This window comes from Xyrauchen texanus, chromosome 28 (assembly GCF_025860055.1).
Source record: "Xyrauchen texanus isolate HMW12.3.18 chromosome 28, RBS_HiC_50CHRs, whole genome shotgun sequence".
Lineage (NCBI taxonomy): Eukaryota > Metazoa > Chordata > Actinopteri > Cypriniformes > Catostomidae > Xyrauchen > Xyrauchen texanus.
Window position 1 is genome coordinate 40913217 of NC_068303.1, and position 12952 is coordinate 40926168.

The following is a 12952-nucleotide window of genomic DNA, read 5'->3' on the forward strand; positions in this document are numbered from 1 at the left end:
CTGGAATTTTCTGGAATTCCTCCAGACAGAACTGGTGTAACTGAGTCAGGTTTGTAGACCTCCTTGCTCACACACACTTTTTCAGTTCTGCACACAAATGTTCTATTGAAATGAGGTCAGGTGATGTGATGGACACTCCAATTCCTTGACTTTGTTGTCCTTAATCCATTTTGCCACAAATTTGGAGGTTTGTTTGGAGTCATTGTCCATTTGGAAGAATCATTTGTGACAAGCTTTAACTTCCTGGCTGATGTCTTGAGATGTTGCTTCAATATATCCACATCATTTTCCTTCCTATTTTGGGAAGTGCACCAGTCCCTCCTGCAGCAAAGCACACCCATTCTTCACGGTTGGGATTGTGTTCTTCGGCTTGCAAGCCTCACCCTTTTTCCTCCAAACATAACGATGACATCATTATGGCCAAACATTCAATTTTTGTTTCATTAGACCAGAGGACATTTCTCCAAAAAGTAAGATCTTTGACCCATGTGCACTTGCAAACTGTAATCTGGCTTTTTAAGGCAGTTTTGGAGCAGTGGATTCTTTCTTGCTGAGCAGCCTTTCAGGTTATGTCGATATAGGACTTGTTTTACTGTGGATATAGATACTTGTCTACCTGTTTCCTCCAGCATCTTCACAAGGTCCTTTGCTGTTGTTCTGGGATTGTTCATCTCTAGGAGATGCGTATGATGGCTGCATGGTCCCATGGTATTTATACTTGCATACTATTTTTTTGTACAGATGAACATGGCGCCTTCAGGCATTTGGAAATTGCTGCCAAGGATGAACCAGGCTTGTGGAGGTCCAAAACTTTTTTTCTGAGATCTTGGCTGATTTCTTTTGATTATTCCATGATGTCAAGCAAAGAGGCACTGAGTTAAGGTAGGCATAAAGTACATACACAGGTACACCTTCAATTCAGTACACCTACTTTCAGAAGCTAATTGGCTAATTGCCTAAAGGCTTGAAATCATTTTCTAGAATTTTCCAAGCTGCTTTAAGGCACAGTTAACTTAGAGAAATGTTGTGTTGCAAGTTGCTATTTCTGTGCGCTGGGAAATTCCGTTCCAGCCAAACTGGCTTTTTTCATGTGCAGTTGATCACCTCATGTCATGGATTTTACCAGACCACATTGACATTAATTTAACTCAACAAAAATGTATGGCCTGACTGAGTAAGTATTAAATGGCTATTTTAGGATAGGTATGCCTATTTTCCCCACATTATTTGTTACCCTCCCATGAAGTAGTTTTAAACAAAATACAACTGCTAAATTGGTTAAACTATCTTTTGTTTTGTGAGTAGATGTCATCATGTTTAAGGCCATTGAATTAGTTTGTTTCTCAAAGGCCACATTTTTTTTTTTTTATACAAGCCATTCTTTTAAATGGTAAATATTATTGGCTAACTGTCTTAACTGAACAGCTGTCATTTTTTGTAATAGATCATAGGCTAATGCACGCCACCAAATATGTGCAACGACTCACTGTCTATCTTTAAAAAACAGCTAAAACACATCTTTTCCAAGAGCAATTAACCAGTCACTAAAGAAATACAAATAAAAATAATTCTTGTTGCACTTAAATCTGTTGTGAATACTATTCTGATGCTAGTGAAACTTTGTAGTATGGCACTTTTCATACAAATGTCTCCTTAAGATGATTCGCTGATGTTTCCTCTTTTGTGAGTCACTTTGGATAAAAGCATCTGCCAAATGAATGAAAGTAATGTAAATGTTTTCAGTACGGCTGAGCAATATGGGATATTTTTCAGCCCATAGATGATATTCGATATATATATATAATTATGTGTTTGTTCTGAATTGGCTCAAAAGTGCTTTTTTTTTTAATCCAAAACAGCCATTCTAGTAGACACAATAATTGTGAAAAATTGCATTTTAAGGCCCATAACTTTTGAGCTGTATGTCCTAAAATCATAAGGTTGTTTCTGTGGATTCATGTGGAATCCCATATCAACCATACTGTCTCTCTGCCATATTTAATTCTATTAAAAAGTGGTCTCTCTTTTAAAAGGTTTATCAGATTTAAAAGAATATTGGAATGCTTCGTCTGCTTCATGTCTTGAGGATACCGGAGCAGTTTTGAGACAGTGCCACATATAGCTAAAAAGATAAACCACATTTGTGTGCTGCCTCTCTTTGCCATCCGCCGGACATGTCAACTGAGTGGCACTGTGTGAGAATGTCTGGTCAAAGATCTGAGGTTGTGATTTCAAATCCCCATCTCATCACATCATGCAGTTAAAATTGATGTTGTTACAGAGATCTTTGCATTGTGCTTGCTGAGTGATTGTTGGGCTTTTCCTCAATGACATTTATGATTAGCTGTGATTCCTCTAAGCTTGGTATGTCCCTTTGTTGACAGTCAATGTTGTGGCTGTGTGGTGCAGTGAAAAGGCGTAGGTTCAAAACCATCCTGAGGTGTATGAGATCCATTTGAATCATATTTATCTTTTGAATGCATTGTTGAATTAAAAAGACAATTGTTATGCATCATCAACAATATGTACCTGTGCAGTTTGAAGACAGCGCCACACAGTTGTCAAAATGCTTATTCAATTCAAACAAAACTTTATGTATCATTGCTTAGTTTGAGTTCAGAAAATGGCAGAGAGAAATTTCTAAATGTTTTCTTTTTTTCCATTCAAAACCTGCTGACTCTGTCTATTTAGCACATGTAAAGCTTGTGGCAATGTGGTGCAGTGATCGGTGTGCTTCACCTTTGAGTTGTGGCAATTGGAATGTTATCGGTTTAAGACCAGCTTGGGGCATCTTGAATTTTTTTTAGTATTTCATATACTATATAAATATCATGACCGGCCTTTTCTTTCTTTCTGATGTGATTGATATTAGCCATATCAGCTATCCCCATTTTTTTTTACACTTTTTTTATTCAAAACATGCCTCAGCTTGATGTGTTTCGGTTACTTTTTTTGGTGACATGTGTAGTAGTGTGGGGTTGAGCTTACTTTGGAGTGATGCTTGCCATTTAAGTGCATGGCCCCGTAATTGCTGCCTGTAGCTATACTAAGGATTAGATTTTTTTAATATAAGAGTAATACATTTCTGTCCTATTTACTTGGGTAGGGATGTCCAGATACTGGTATCGTAATCAGGTAAGATTCTGCACTCATGTACTTGTACTCATGCTTGTAAAAATGCTCAGATATTAAAAACCCATACCATATTTTGTTCGATTGTAATTACGTAAACATTCAGAGCACTAAAATCATGTTGTGTCCTAGTGTGACTATTAAGCCACAAAGGCTGTGATTTAATGAGATAAATATATAGTTTGCATGTGCTTCATGCTTCAAAGTAAATAGATCTTCTTTTAAGAATGTTTTAATGTAAATGTGAAGTCGTCTGCTCATATTAAGGATCTCTAAGGAACAACATCATGAGAATTATGTGCTCTGTTTGTAGCAGATGACAGAGCAAAATGCTAATTCACTTTGTAGTGCACAGCACATACAGACTACATATTTATGAATTAAATAGCAGCCTTTTGCAGTTTAATAATCACATTGGGTCACATAGCGACTGGCTTTTCTGGAGGTAAGAAGCTACCATCAGTAACACAGCAAAGGAAAGGGCTTCAAAATAAAAGTTTCATCAAAGCTCAATTTAAATGGAAAAAATGATAACAGAAATATATCACTATATGCATAGTTATGTAATATTCACTGTACTACAACTCTACTACTAATACTACCTCTAATAATAATAATATATATTTTTTTAATTAACTATTATACACTGCCTGGGCAAAAAATACTTTAGTTGGACTGTCTTTAACTTTGATTATGCTGTGCATTAGCTGTAGCATTGCTTCGACAACCTTATGCAACTTCACAACATTTCTTTCCATCCAGAGCAGCATTCATTTTGGACCAAGATTTTGTATTGATGACGGGAGAATCGAGCCACGTAATTTATGGGATAACTTGGTGATTCAGTACATTCAGGTAGTCAGCTGACTTCCTTTTATTGCAGAATAACGTTGCTGAGTCTAGACCTGACCAATTGAAGAAACCCCAGACCATAACACTGCCTCCAGAGACTTGTGCAGTGGGCACTATGCATGATGGGTGCATCACTTCATGCGCTTTCCTTCTTACCCTGACGTGCCCATCGCTTTGAATAGAGTAAATCTGGCCTCATCAGACCACCTTACCTTTTTTCCAAAGTTTACGCTCCCTAGAAAATTAAAAGCTTTTTTTTTTTATTAGCCTCACTAACAAGTGTCTTTCTTATATTGGGAATATTCGATCCTGCCCTACAGTCCATTTTTTTTCTATAGTCAATACTTTGCTGAAAATAATTAAAAGGTTTTGCCTAGTCTGTTCTAATATGTTGGGTAACTTGGTGGATGTACAATGATCATTATGCAAGCTATCACAAATATTTGCCCCTTTTCACACTGCATTCTGTGTCGGATGTGGATTTTGGAATGTGCCACATATACACATAAAAGGTTTTTTAACTGTTGTCTAAGGGTTTCTTACTTTTAGATTAGTCGACTCGTCAAATTACAAAAATTCCAATTAACTGTCAATGAAATGAGTTGTTGTGCACATCCTAATTATTAGTTTTCTTTTTGTTTAATAATGAAGTATGAAATAGGATGCAGAATCTGTTCACAAACGCTCTCTCTTGGTTCTTCTCAAACTGCATCATTCCAGCTGTGTAATAATTATAGTTATGAACTCTGCAGATGTGTGTGTTCCAGTCTTACAGCCAGCACCAATTACACAGACCCACCCGGGAAAACAGTGCTGTTTATGTCCAGCAGAGCACCGGGTCCAGAGACACTTCATCATCATCAGAGATCACAGCCCTATCAACCCACTACACCACAACATAACCACTCATGAGCATTACTGGAAAACACCAGCTTCACTGCTTTACTATTATGAGCTCGAAGGGAAGGACTGCTGGACAGAAAGATTCACTCAGAGAGAAAGAGACAGATGAATATACTGTATATAGAGAGAGAAAGAAAGAGCACATACTGCAGATCTGCCGTTTGATTTCCTTGGTAGGGTCCAGCCAGCACTGTAACAGAAATAAAGATGTGTTAAACAAATGCATTGTATAATCAACACTACGTCACACAATTAATTTATTTCCATTGCATGTGTGTAGATTTTAGTTTAAAATGTGTAGAAATGTATAAGGGAAAGTCTACAATTTCAGATGCTTTAACGGATCAACAACTTATTGAAGAGGTGAAGTGTGTCATTTCTGCACCACTAGCATCACCAAACTGAAGTGCAAACATAACATCCGTTATCAAATAGGTTTTCTGAACACTTGCAGCGTTTGCCATTGATCAGCCAAACAGATAGTAACGTAACCAAACTCACGGCATTGGTTGAGTCATTGTTGCCTTGTCAGGCTGCTCGGGATGCTTAAACAGAGAAATATATTGAAAGCGCTACAGAGTCACAGCGTTTACACTTTTTGGGGAAATGAACCTATAAATGGGTTACTTATAGTTGACTTTATATTAAACTGGGATAGGACAAGTATTTCAACATCAGAAATATTAAATTACCACTAAAGGGTCTAAACCTGAATCTATAAATCAGTTTGTTATATTGCAGGATGGAAAGACATAAATGTTGATGTCAAAAATATTGCTACAATTATCACTATATAGAAGAAGTGACTTCTATATGCCATACTGACAAGGAACGATAAATTAGGGCAGGGGTGCTCACACCTCTCTGGCCAGATATAATGTTATTACGGTAAGATCTACTGCACACAATATACACCGATCAGCCACAACATTAAAACCACCTGCCTAATATCGTGTAGGTCCTCATGTGCTGCCTAAACAGCTCTGACCCATCGAGGAATGGACTCCACAAGACCTCTGAAGGTGTCCTGTGGTATCTGGCACCAAGACATTAGCAGCAGATCCTTCAAGCCCTGTAAGTTGCGAGATGGAGCCGCCTTGTATCAGACTTGTTAGTCCAGCACATCCCACAGATGCTCAATCACATTGTGATCTGGAGAATTTAGAGGCCAGGGTAACACCTTGAACTCATCATGTTCCTCAAACCATTCCTGAACCATTTTTGCAGTGTGGCAGGGCGCATTATCCTGCTGAAAGAGGTCACTGCCATCAGGGAATACCATTGACATGAAGGGGTGAACCTGGTCTGCAAAGATGGTTAGGTAGGATGTATGTGTCAAAGTAACATCCACATTAATGCCGGGGCCCAAGGTTTCCCAGCAGAACCTGCCTAATATATCCCACCCCTTGACAGGTGCCATTGTAATACGATAATAAATGTTATTCACTTCACCTGTCAGTGGTTTTAATGTTGTGGCTGACAGTGTAAATATCATTGTAAACAGTGCTGTCGTGATACCAAACTTTCAGTAGTTGGCTCGATACTAGCTTTGAAACCACAACAAAAACTAGTACTAATTAGTTAATTAAATAAATATTATTTCAAGTTCAAGTAAATATTTAAGAGAAGTAATCAGTCATTAGTCAAATAAGATCAAACAAGCAAAGAGAACAAGCAATAGAACAAAGCAATCCCAATGAAGATCAACAGCAGTGTCAAGTAACATTCATAAATTGAAAAAAAAAATAAAAAATCAGGAAATGTAACAAAATGACTTAAATTACTGGTCTTCATTGTATGATTATAATACTTTAATAGGTCTTTTGTTGGTTTAGAGTAAGGATGCCAGTTTTGTTCACCTCTCATTTATCTATTAAGACACAATCGGTTAGGTTTAGTTCAAGTTTTTGCTTAGGGAGGTACATTTTACTCATTAAAAACCTTAAAAATCTTGTCTGATTATAACACCATTTCACTCGATTTTGGCGCCCCCACAGAGGATTTCACAGGAAACTGCAGCCAAACGTGTAATACAGCACGCAATTTGAGTTTGCAAAACTGTGGCCATGGTCACATCATTTTCATGCGATCAGGACGCACAGAATGAGAGCCGCTCACACAGGACCAGTTCTTCACAGCTGGAAGAAACACAACAGAATGCAGGAATCTCCAGACACCCTTTTCAAAGTTGACACAGCGTACTAAAATCACTGAAAACCAGTGAGACTGTAGGCTTATGTTCGATTGAATTCTAAAGCCACTCTTTGTATTGTCTAATCAATGCTTTACTTTTCTGCCAAAACAATGCAATATATTTCAACCAGAATATCTGAATTATTATATTTATTATAGGCCCTACATATTAGGCCACTTCTCTTCTCCATATACACAACATCACCGGGACCCATCATTCAGTCACATGGTTTCTCTTACCACTGCTACGCTGACAACATACAACTCTACTTGTCTTTTCAGCTCAACGACACCACAGTGACTGTTCGAATTGCAGCCTGTCTTGCAGACATCTCAGCCTGGATGAAGGAACACCACCTTCAACTCAACCCTGCCAAGACTGAACTCCTTGTCTTTCCAGCCAACCATGCTGTTGAACACAACATCACCGTGCAGCTGGGTCCAACTACAGTTGCGCCTTCCAAAACGGTCAGAAATCTAGGGGTAACCATTGATGATGAGCTAAATTTCACAGACCACATCTCAAAGACAGCACGCTCATGTAGATTTACACTCTACAATATCAGGAAGATAAGACCTCTCCTCTCTGTACATGCCACACAACTGCTCGTTCAGTCCCTTGTCATCTCTAGACTGGACTACTGTAACGCTCTCATTGCAGGCCTTCCTGCATGTGCAACTAGACCTCTGCAAATGATCCAGAATGCAGCAGCACGTTTGGTCTTTAATTAACCAAAGAGAGCACATGTTACACCACTCTTTGTCTCTCTTCTCTGACTGCTGGTTGATGCATGTATTAAATTCAAGGCTTTGATGGTGGCATACAAAACAGTCACTGGGTCTGCTCCAGCATACCTAAAATCATTTCTGCAGATCTACACACCCACTAGAAACCTGCGGTCAGCTAATGAGCGGTGCCTTGTACCAACACAAAGAGGCAACAAAACACTTTCTCTGACTCAGTTTCATCATACCACTGTCTCCTTAAGTTGATTCGCTGATGTTTTCCTTCTCCTCTTCTGACAAATGAATAAATGTAATGTAAATGTAATATTACATTTATAATTATATGAATTATGCATTACTTACATTTTATTATCTTTATTTGGGGCCATATAATTTTTTTGTTGCAAATATTGATACATGCAATTAATTGTGGTTAATTTGATTATTTCATTTAATCAGAATGTCAGGTAATTAATTCAGTTACACATTTTTAGTGATTTACAGCCTTTAGCTTAACTGACATTTGTTTACATTAATGCCTCACCCAAATGAGCGTTTTTACTGAATTTTGACGTGTGTGGACATTCTCAGTACACACATACACACACACACAAGTGTGAACACAGACAGTGCACAAGCATATTGAAATGAGGAAATACATGATCAACAATTGGTTGTCTTGCGATCAACATATTTTGCACCCCTGAATTAGGGCATTCACTCTTGCATTTAAATGCGGTTGTGACTCTTGAAACGCTGCAGTGTGTATGTGGCCTCTGTGATGCTTAACGGCTGTGGACATTGGTTTCATCAGTTGGATTGTTGGTTGCATCATTGAGTGATTTATAACAGCATATATCCATCACTTCAACATGCATATATTATCATGGACTGATAATGATCTGAGCATCTCCCTCGTGCAAACGGTCTCCTCTCATGGGGTCTACTGATTGTCTCACAAACACACCACACTCAACATCTAAAAAACAGCACGCCTGAAAACCACACATCTAATATCCCATGATGCATCTCAAACAATCGGCAAATCGTGGCACATAGTGAAAAAAAAAACATTTACACTAAAGCTTTTAGCATCAACTTCATGCTTCATTGCCAATGCAATTTAAGGATTGATCTGCTGCTATGATTCGGAGCAGAATTGTCTACAAGATCACAACAAATCAATAGCAGCAAGAAATCAATGAAACTAATAGCGTGTGCACATTCTAGAGTGAATGACAATTCCACTGAACTGTGGGCACTGAATTAGTTTAACGTCAATAGACGCGGTTCCACTGTCGGGCCAAATGAGGGCATGCTCCCAGATAGCAAAAAATATCCGCACGGCTTCTTTTTGCCGCCATCCCTAAGCTGTCGGCTATAGGTGCGTCCCACTGGCGGGGATGAAACGTTTGCCGCCGAATTCGTCACTCCCATTTCTTGCGACATGCACTTCATTTTCTCTGGCGGTTGCCTCGGGCTGATCGACCGCGGGCGGCTGGCGGCAAGCCGCTTTGATATATAAGGATTACTACTCTCAAAATCGACCAGCCATGTTGGCTATTATTATTTTTTGCTCCAAAGCCATTAGGGTTTATAACAGAGGCTTGACTCTTGATTCCATGATAAGGTAAGGTTTAGGAAATGACATTTAAATTACTTTGAAACTCTGAAGCGATTATACAGTAATATATGTAAAATATATTGAATTATTTTATGCACTTGAAAATTGTTTACATTTCTTTGATTGCTACGCATTTGAGACATGCACCAATAAACCAAAAAGAATTCCTTTTGTAAAACTTACTTGGCAATAAATATCTTTCTGATTCTGATTAGGTTTTAAAATAGATATTTAATTCATGGTATGAACAATTTAGCAGAATAAATTGATGAAGTTAGACTTTTCACCAATGCCTGACTATCAGTGAACAGTGAAAGACATCTGCAACATGGCCAAAATCTCGGGTATACTTTAATTTTTTTTATTAATTTGCAACCATGGTGATATCTGTCATAAACATGAAAATCCCTGTTTTGACATAAACGATAAACTCAATGAAAAAGCGAAATTATCCTCTGGTTTCACAGTTGCGCAGAAATTTCGTTTACAGGTGAAACTCGAAAAATTACAATATCGTGCAAAAGTTCATTAATTTCAGTAATTCAACTTAAAAGGTGAAACTAATATATTATATAGACTCATTACAAGCAAAGTAAGATATTTCAAGCCTTTATTTGATATAATTTTGATGATTATTGCTTACAGCTTATGAAAATCCCAAATTCAGAATCTCAGAAAATTAGAATATTACATGAAATCAATAAAAAAAAAGGATTTTAAATACAGAAATGTCGGCCCTCTGAAAAGTATAATCATGCATATGTACTCAGTACTTGGTTTGGGCCCCTTTTGTATTAATTACTGCCTCAATGCGGCGTGGCATGGATGCTATCAGCCTGTGGCACTGCTGAGGCGTTATGGAAGACCAAGATGCTTCAGTAGCGGCCTTCAGCTCTTCTGCATTGTTTGGTCTCATGTCTCTCATCTTTCTCTTGGCAATGCCCCATAGATTCTCTATGGCGTTCAGGTCAGGCGAGTTTGCTGGCCAATCAAGCACAGTAATACCATGGTCATTGAACCAGGTTTTGGTACTTTTGGCAGTGTGGGCAGGTGCCAAGTCCTGCTGGAAAATGAAGTCAGCATCTCCATAAAGTTTGTCTGCTGAAGGAAGCATGAAGTGCTCTAAAATGTCCCGGTAGACGGCTGCGTTGACTCTGGACTTAATAAAGCACAGTGGACCAACACCAGCCGATGACATGGCTCCCCAAACCAACACAGACTGTGGAAACTTCACACTGGACTTCAAGCATTTTGGATTGTGTGCCTCTCCATTCTTCCTCCAGACTCTGGGACCTTGGTTTCCAAATGAGATGCAAAATTTGCTCTCATCAGAAAAGAGGTCTTTGGACCACTGAGCAACAGACCAGTTCTTTTTTTCTTTAGCCCAGGTAAGACGTTTGACATTTGAAGCCCATGTCCAGGACCCGTCTGTGTGTGGTGGCTCTTGATGCAGTAACTCCAGCCTCAGTCCACTCCTTGTGAAGCTCCCCACACATTTGAATGGCCTTTTCCTGACAATCCTCTCCAGGCTACGGTCATCCCTGCTGCTTGTGCACCTTTTTCTTCCACACTTTTCCCTTCCACTTAACTTTCTATTAATGTGCTTTGATACAGCACTTTGAGAACATCCAACTTCTTTTGCAATTACCTTTTGAGGCTTTCCCTCCTTGTGGAGGGTGTCAAAGATGGTTTTCTGCACAACTGTCAGGTCAGCAGTCTTCCCCATGATTGTGAATTCAACTGAACCAGACTGAGAGACCATTTAAAGGCTCAGGAACCCTTTGCAGGTGTTTAGCTGATTAGAGTGTGACACTTTGAGCCTACAATACTGAACCTTTTCACAATATTCTAATTTTCTGAGATTCTGAATTTGGGGTTTTCATAAGCTGTAAGCCATAATCATCAAAATTATATCAAATAAAGGCTTGAAATATCTTACTTTGCTTGTAATGAGTCTATATAATATATTAGTTTCACCTTTTAAGTTGAATTACTGAAATTAATGAACTTTTGCACGATATTCTAATTTTTCGAGTTTCACCTGTATGTCTATATTTTTTCCAAACTCGATTTTTTTTGTTATTTTACCTTTTACAGGTTTTGCAATTATGACCTGTACAAATGTTTAAGAAAGTGTTAAAGTCCCTGTAAAGGCAATAAAAAAACATCTAAACGCATTATAAATGTTAAAAATGTATTGCTAAAACACATTACAAAGACTGAACTGTGAAGTTCCGCTGTCGCCATATCTGTTTCCGGTTTACTTGCGCGTCGCCCAAAATGTCTGTTTTTACTCGATGTCTCCAGAATCTTCCGAAAATACGCGTCAGCGATGTTCATCGCATTGTTGATGCCTGGTCCCCTGCTCCGACAAGCAAGAGGGACAAGGGTTTTAAACTCTACATATCGAGTTATCTGCACAACTACAAGGGTAAATATTTTAATCTAATGTGGTGTGCCAGCAGATAGCGGCTAAGCTAGTTCGCCACGTGTTCATTTTTTATGTAAGGTTAGTATAGAAGCTTGTTTTTTCTTAGTTTTAAAGCAGACTGTTTGTTAATTTTTGTGATAATTGTAATATAAATTATATTAACTTGCTCTCCTCTCAGTTTCTAATAAAGATCAGGGCACAGGTGAAGTCACTGTCAGGGCATTGTGTTACAGGTCCATGGGGAAAGCAGATAAACCTCACAGTTTGAGTGTATGGTGAAGCTAGAATTAATAAAACCGCAGTTATAGGCTTGTTACTTTAATAGCCCGATGTTCCTGGGGACTCGGCTAAGGTTATTCGTGTTTAATGTAACTCAAATCAAATGAAAACAGTTATTGTAGGCAGGTAAGTTTCCCTAGCTGGTCCCCTCTGTGTAAAATGCGTTCTTATTCAAGTTTTCAACTCAGTCATTCGTTTAAGATGCAATCTTGTGTTATAAGTATTAGGCTATAATGATTATACAGTGAGCAAGCTATATAAATAAGTATTTAATATAATTAAAGTGTAGAGCAACAACCGAGGGTGTAAGGTAAAGGCTGAATATTGTAGATTTATTACAATATGTTGCATGTTTGAATTAAAATACCTGTGGATATGCAGGAGCACACACTCTACAAAGGCCTGACTGGAGATTTGGCTGATCTATCCGTCCTTCAGGTGAGTAGGGATATAACAATAGCACATTTCACTGTACAGTATGATATATCAACCAAAATCTGTATACCAATATTTCATTATTTTCTTTTTCCTCCCTTTTACAAACAAATATTCTAAGGTCAAAGAAAAAAAATGAAATTGATGTTATCATAAGGGTTCTTCATTATGAACTTGTATGCCATTCATAACATACTGTGGATAGAAATTACAGGGAAAGTTACTGGTATGATAATTGTGGTTATATTATATTACTATTATATTTAGTGTATTGCTAATCAATATATTGTTACTTCCCAGGTGACAGCGGCTCACTTCAAGAGCAGGTGAAGCAAGTTGGGACAATGTTGAAGACATTTGCTCGCACTGGGCAATCA

The 12952-nt window shown here is 38.2% G+C and overlaps 1 protein-coding gene across 7 annotated transcripts in view; it reads right to left on the reverse strand.

Moving 5' to 3' along the window:
• Positions 1 to 12952, reverse strand: part of LOC127621843 (protein 4.1-like) — a 151090-nt gene that overhangs the window by 68847 nt on the left and 69291 nt on the right. For all 7 annotated transcript variants that reach the window (XM_052095607.1, XM_052095606.1, XM_052095605.1 and 4 more), the window contains exon 6: positions 5035 to 5077. In XM_052095607.1, the coding sequence (XP_051951567.1) occupies positions 5035 to 5077 (43 nt within the window). The remainder of the gene's footprint in view (positions 1 to 5034; positions 5078 to 12952) is intronic.